Below are 6,714 nucleotides of genomic sequence, written 5' to 3' on the forward strand. Positions count from 1 at the left end.
AAGAGGGAGGCCCTAGGGCTTTGGAACTTGAAATCAGAGCTTCTCACCCCTTCTCCCTCTTAAATGACCTCCCAGCCCCAAGTCCACCGTCCCCTGGCTCTTCCTGGCTTCCCCTCTGTGATCCGTAGATGAGAATGGAGCTTCCGTGTCCCTCACTGCTGGGGGAGCTGACTTTACTCCGTCCCATCATCCAGCTTCTGGAGAACTGTAGGGTTGAAAGTGGATTCAGAAAGGAAGCAGCTCACCATCATCACAAAGGTAGACCCCGGGGACAGTAGAAGCAAACCCAAAGTGGAGTTCTTGAAGAAGCAGGGGCCTTAGAATCAAGTGCAAGTTTCCAGTATGAAGCAGTGAGAAGAACCTCAGTCTGCTCATCTAAAAAATGGGAAACTTGCTGGTACCCTTCACAGAACTGGCTTGATGCTTAAATCAAGCATATAAAGTGTTTAGCAAGTGTTTGCCTTATATTAAGCATTTAATAAGTGGTAGCAATTATTATTATTATTTTTGAAACAGGAGCTTGCTCTGTCACCCAGGCTAAAGTGCAAATGGTACAATCGTAGCTCACCTAACCTAGAACTCCTGGCCTCAAGTTAGCCTCCCACCTCAGCCTTCCGAGTGGCTAAGACTACCATCGCACACCACTATGCCCAGCTAGTTGTATTAATGATTAATAACAACTTCAGAAGGATAAGTGATACAGGGGAGTGTGGTATGGGAGAGGGCGGCAAAAAAAAAAAAAAAAAAGGCAGAGCGCAGTGGCTCATGCCTGTAATCCCAGCACTTTGGGAGGTTGAGGCGGGCGAATCACAAGGTCAGGAGTTCGAGACCAACCTGACCAACATGGTGAAACCCTGTGTCTACTAAAAATGCAAAAATTAGCCAGGCATGGTGGCCCGTGCCTGTAATCCCAGCTACTCATGAGGCTGAGGCAGGAGAATTCCTTGAACCCGGGAGGCAGAGGTTGCAGTGAGCCAAGATCCTGCCACTTTACTCCAGCCTGGCCGGCAGAGCGAGACTCTGTATCAAAAAAAGAAACCAACTTCAACGTCCTATTTTTTTTTTTTTTGAGATAGAGTTTCGCTCTTGTTGCCCAGGCCCAAGTGCAGTGGCGCAATCTTGGCTCACTACAACCTCCAGCTCCCAGGTTCAAGCAATTCTCCTGCCTCAGCCTCCCAAGTAGCTGGGATTATGTCTCTTATACACATCTAGATGTGTATAAGAGACAGCTTTCCTTCCTTCCTTCCTTCCTTTTCTTTCTTTCTTTCTTTCTGACAGAGTGTCACTCTTGTTGCCCAGGCCCAAGTGCAGTGGTGTGGCTGTCTCTTATACACATCTAGATGTGTATAAGAGACAGTCAGCCTCCCGAGTAGCTGGGACTACAGGCACCTGCCACGTCCCCTGGCTAATTTTTTGTATTTTTAGTAGAGACGGGGTTTCACCGTGTTAGCCAGGATGGTCTTGATCTCCTGACCTCGTGATCCGCCCACCTCGACCTCCCAAAGTGCTGGGATTATGGGCTTGAGTCACCGTGCCCAGCGCGGCTAAGTTTTCTTTGTATTTTTAGTAGAGACGGGGTTTCACCATGTTAGCCAGGATGGTCTCGATCTCCTGACCTTGTGATCCACCTGCCTCCACTTCCCAAAGTGCTGAGATTACAGGTGTGAGCCACTGCACCCGGCCTTTTTTTTCTGATAGAGTTTCGCTCTTGTTGCCCAGGCCCAAGTGCAGTGGCGCAATCTTGGCTCACTACAACCTCCAGCTCCCAGGTTCAAGCAATTCTCCTGCCTCAGCCTCCCAAGTAGCTGGGATTATAGGCATGTGCCATCACGCCCGGCTAATATTTTGTATTTAGGAGAGACGGGGTTTCTCCATGTTAGCTAGGCTAGTCTTGAACTCCTAACTTCAGGTAACACCCACCTCAACCTCCCAAAGTGCTGGGATCCGCGCCCGGCCTCAATGTCCTATTTTTAATATTAAAAGGTATTTCTAATAGTCTGTACAAAGTGCCAAAGCCATGACACATAGCCTGCCACAAAAGGAGAATATTGTTCAATATTTAGGATAAATGCTTATTTACTCAATGACTTTACAACTTTGACATATGTTGTATTAAATTTTTCAATAAAATTTTGTTTAGAAAAAAAGAAAAGATGGTGAGAAGTGGGTGGATCTAGGAATATGAAAAGCCAGCACGTTTTGTGGAGGAGGTGAGAATGAGACCATCATCCCTCCAGGGATAGAAAAAAATCATGGTCAGAGGAGATGGAGAAACAGGAAAGGGGCAGACTGGGGATGGCAGAATTGGCTGTTTGGGTTTGTAGAGCAAAGGATGAAGAAAACAGCTACAGAGAGCAGTGACCTTCCTCCCCCATGCCACACACATAGGTGCGTGCACGTGCACACACACACACACACACACACACACACACACACACAGAGGCACATGCCTAACCCAAAGGGTCACTGAACTCCAAGTCCAGGTGACGTGGGTTCTAGCCCCAGACCTGCCATTCAGACTCCATGTGTCACAGGGTGGCAGGGTGAGTCATAGAAAGGGGGCTGGCTTCATGGTTAGTTCTGTAAGAATTATGAAGTTCAGCAAGTCACTTCAACTACTAAGCCTGATAAGGAAAATGAGTCAACTTGAACCCTTTTATCGCTAACAGCTTGATTCCAACTCCTAACCCCAGGGTCCAGGAGTAACCCATAGACAAGTGAATGGAGATAAGGAGACAGCTCTGGGAAAAAAAAAGCAGGAGGCAAGAGAAGCAGGAGTCTGGGGGAGCTGACTACAGTCATCCGTAATACATCTGGCTGTGTCTGGCAGGTCCTCCCGCCCCAGCCAGAGGAGAGGGCGCTGGGGCCCAGGCGGGCCGAGGCTGAGGCTGAGAGGGCAGACAAGGGCAGTCTGCACCTGAGGGCTCTGACGGAGGAGAATGCTGAAGCAACACCATTTCCCCTTCATCAGCTCAAGTCTAGGAAAGGGAAGTCAGCAGTCGCCACACCGTATTAGGTCATGACCCTGTCTATCTTCCTATCCCCGTCACCAGCTCCTTCTCCTCCTTCCCCGAGGTCTTCCCCCTTTGGCTCCTCAGAACAGGAGGGCTGCAATTAAGATGAATGAGACTAAGGTGGCAGGGACAGAATCCCCAAAGATGGTGAGAAAGGGTCACTTCCGGATTCCAGGTCTTATGCTGGCGTGGGGGAGAAGCCAGGGTCAGAGAGCTGGAATTCCACTCGCACATCCTTCAGCCCCTCCCTGGAGCTCAGTCTCTCCTTTACGAAAGCTGGGAGGATTCCTTGTGCCCCTCTCTGCAATCATGTACCAATAAGACCACATAAGGCTTTGCATTTCCGGGAGAAACTGGCCTGAGCCTCGTCATCCTCCACCACCACCAGGCAGCTGATGGGAGGCAGGCAGATGACGGTTCATTGCCTCCAGGTGGTAAGTGGGACTCAGCAAATGCGGTGGCGGGGGTGGGGAGGTTAGTGATGATGGTGACTAAAGGAGAGAAGGAAAAGGAGGTTCAGACACTGGAGAGGGCAAGTCTCCCCAAACACTGTGAGGTAGGTCCCCTGAAGGGACGGCACCATGTCTTCCCCCTTCCACCCTAACATGGAAGACGCTCATGGGCACACAGCAGACACTCAGCAACGCCCATAGGCACACAGCAGATGCTCAGCAATGACCATGGAGGAATTCACCAGACCGTTTGCCCCTCTTAAGACCCTGTGAAGAACGATCACTTCCGTGGTGCAATCAAGGGCCATGGGAGTGTGTACCCTCCCCCAGCCCCATGACCACCCAGAAGCTTGGGTGGTGACTTGTATCCACTCCCTACCCCCTTCAAGATGCCCCATCCAGCTCTCCAGACATTCCTTTATGCAACAAACATTTATTGAGCATCTGCCTACTTGCTTCAAGCAGGATGATGGGCTAGACACGAAGCATACATAAACGGGCAAGACTCAGTCCCTGGCCACAAGGCCCTCACAGTCCAGTTGGGGAGGCAGACACAAACGTACAAGAAAGTATGGTGCAACAGCAACACGCCAGCAGATGTTATAGTGTGCTACGGGAGCCCAGGAGAAAGGGGAGTGATCAATTTTTGGGACGACAAGATGTGGCAGAGGCCTTCACAAAAGTAATGGTGTCTGAGCAGGGTTCTGAGGGATGCATAGGAGTTCTCCGGCAGATGGCTGGGGAAGCTTTCAGGCTGAGGAAATATCTTGAGCAGACATGTAGAGGGACAAAAGACACAGGACAGAAGCGCTGGAGCATGGCTCTGTGAGGGCACGGGTATGAGCCTAGAGGAGCCCTGGAGCTGCCTTTACTTACATGGGTCTGCTCCGGCCCTGGCTCTCGGGAGTCAGGGAAGGGGAATTGCCTAAGTAATAAAGGGGGCTTTTGGGTGGGGTTTCCCACCCAAGTTCAAGATGAGGAGCAGACATCTGTGTTACTGGAGAGCAGTGTGGCCAGGTCAGTCAGGGGCTGGCTTCAGCTGTCGCCAGGCAGGAAACCCGTGCATGCCTGTGTGTACCCTTGGTTGTGTTTTGTCCTGGTCATCAGCCATTTCTTAGGAAAGTTCCTTGTCAAAGCTCCAAGTTTGGCTTGGCTGATCCAAGGGAAAAGGAGACTTAGCTGCAGTTGGGTGGGGAAACCAGAGTGTTCAGAGGCAGTACCAAGGGGTACAGAGCCGGAGCCAAGGCACTTCTGGACAGCTTCATTGGCCACTGTTCTTGGAACAACTTCCTGAGCCCCTTACCCATCTCGCTTCCCCTCCACACATCAAAGGCAGTTTGGGCGGCTCTGAGAGGAAGCCCTGCACATCCTTCAATCTTGCCAAGGGCAGCACCCTCCCACCAGGGGAGCATCTGCCTTGGTGCGAGGAACCTCTCCTTCTCTCTCAGGGCCCCCCCAGAGGATAGGCAGTGGAGCTGGCCCCTGCGGAGCCCCCTGGAGATGGGCAGGGGCCCAGGGTGGCATAGGCAGGGGGAGGGGCTGTCAAGGCTGGGGAGGGAGCAGGGCCTAGCTGGGACAAGTACAGAGATGTGGGGTGGGGGCAGAAGTGGGAAGGCGGGGAGGATGCCTGGGTGGAGGCCACCTCCTGAGCACCCCTGTCCCCTCGGCCTGGAGACCAGTATCGGCTTCGGAACCTTCGGAGAAGCAGGAGGAATGTGATGACCAGCAGGTCAAAGATGAGCTCAGCCATCTCCACCACAGACAGCACTGAGGAGCCGAACCACAGGCTCCACTGGCTGCCCAGGTTGGACAGGAGGGTGACCATCTGTGAGAGAAGAGGTACATTGACGATGGGACAGAGGGTTCTGGATGGACTCTGGCAGAGGAGCCCCCATTCCTCCTCACCAAGCTGTCTCCCTTCATCCCCGAGGACCCCTGAGTCCTGTCGGCCTCTCAGCAGCCCCCTGGGCTCCTTGTCTCTGCTCCTGGCCAGCGTCACCCAGAGAAAACTGGCAACTGGCCCACAGTCAGGGGCAGCTGAAATGGGGGCATGGCTCAAGCGCCTTCACCTCAGCATCTAGCATGCCTGTCCCTCCCACCACCCCCAGAGACCTTATGCCCCGGCCGAGCTTCTTCTTCCAACCTGCCTGACCTCTCCCTTGACCCTCTTCTTTGGTCCCCCGCCTTTGAGACCCAGAGCCTTCTGGCCCACAGACAACCTTTTGGTTTTCCCTGACAGCTGCCCTGCTAAGTAAGACCCTCAGAACATCACAGGCTCCATCCAGGCACGACCTACCGTGACAGAGGGAGACTCAGAATTGGTTTTGTAGTTCAGCTCCTTGAAGAAGATGTTGACTTTGGCCACTCCATTTCTTAGGTGTGGGGCAGAGGGTGGGAAGAAATGGTAGAGGATGAACTTCCTGGACCTTCCTCTAATCAACCATATCAATCCCTCTTCCTAGGTCTATTTTCCCTCCCAAAGATTCCTTTCTTGTGGCCGGGACCAGGGCAGGACTCACCTCTTGTTGTTGATGGTGTAGTTGTTCTGTCGCAATAGCATCTCGAAGACCCATTCCTAGGAAAGAATGGGGCTGTCATCAAGGTCCATACGCTTCAGGCTTACAGGGATAGGTTGTGTCAAACACACTCATACACAAAATACCCAGAGAAGGCCACAGCATTACACGGGCATACACATCCCCCACCCGTCGCTTCCCCACACCCTACCTGGGATGTCACCGAGGGCCATCGTGAGTAACCAGCCGAGAGCTGGTAGCTGGTCACACTGGGGATGGAGAAAGGTGTTCAGTGTTGGGGCAGAGCTCTCCCACTCGAAGGCTTGGCTGGGTAACCTGTATTCTACCCAACCTGCACCCGGGGAAGGGGACACTAACCTGCATGGCTTCCGGCACTTGGTGAAACAGCCCAGGTGGTCTGAGGAGAAGTCAGCCTGGAGCTTATAGTAGCAGTAGCCTGTGGGTACAGAGAGATGCCTGTTCTCCTAGGGCACCTCAACTTTCTCTACCCCACACCCAAGAGGTCTCCCAAGATCCCTGGGTACGCACTTTACGAGAGCATTATTTAGCATTATAATGATGTCCTATGAGTGGCAGTACCAAGAACTACCAAATGTTTAAGAAATTAAGTTAGGCCAGGCCGGGCGCGGTGGCTCAAGCCTGTAATCCCAGCACTTTGGGAGGCCGAGGCGGGTGGATCACGAGGTCAGGAGATCGAGACTATCCTGGCTA

At 52.5% G+C, this 6,714-nt stretch overlaps 1 protein-coding gene across 2 annotated transcripts in view; it reads right to left on the bottom strand.

Moving 5' to 3' along the window:
* Positions 1-3,879: 3,879 nt before the first annotated feature.
* Positions 3,880-6,714, bottom strand: part of SCNN1A (sodium channel, non voltage gated 1 alpha subunit) — a 34,347-nt gene continuing 31,512 nt past the window's right edge. For both annotated transcript variants that reach the window (XM_011982941.1, XM_011982942.1), the window contains 5 exons: positions 6,361-6,439; positions 6,194-6,251; positions 5,986-6,041; positions 5,763-5,838; positions 3,880-5,291 (listed from right to left, as the gene is read on the bottom strand). In XM_011982941.1, coding sequence (XP_011838331.1) covers positions 4,911-5,291; positions 5,763-5,838; positions 5,986-6,041; positions 6,194-6,251; positions 6,361-6,439 — 650 coding nt within the window. In that variant the 3' untranslated portion in view covers positions 3,880-4,910. The remainder of the gene's footprint in view (positions 5,292-5,762; positions 5,839-5,985; positions 6,042-6,193; positions 6,252-6,360; positions 6,440-6,714) is intronic.

Source organism: Mandrillus leucophaeus, unplaced genomic scaffold (assembly GCF_000951045.1).
Source record: "Mandrillus leucophaeus isolate KB7577 unplaced genomic scaffold, Mleu.le_1.0 Scaffold245, whole genome shotgun sequence".
In the NCBI taxonomy this organism is placed as follows: Eukaryota; Metazoa; Chordata; class Mammalia; order Primates; family Cercopithecidae; genus Mandrillus; species Mandrillus leucophaeus.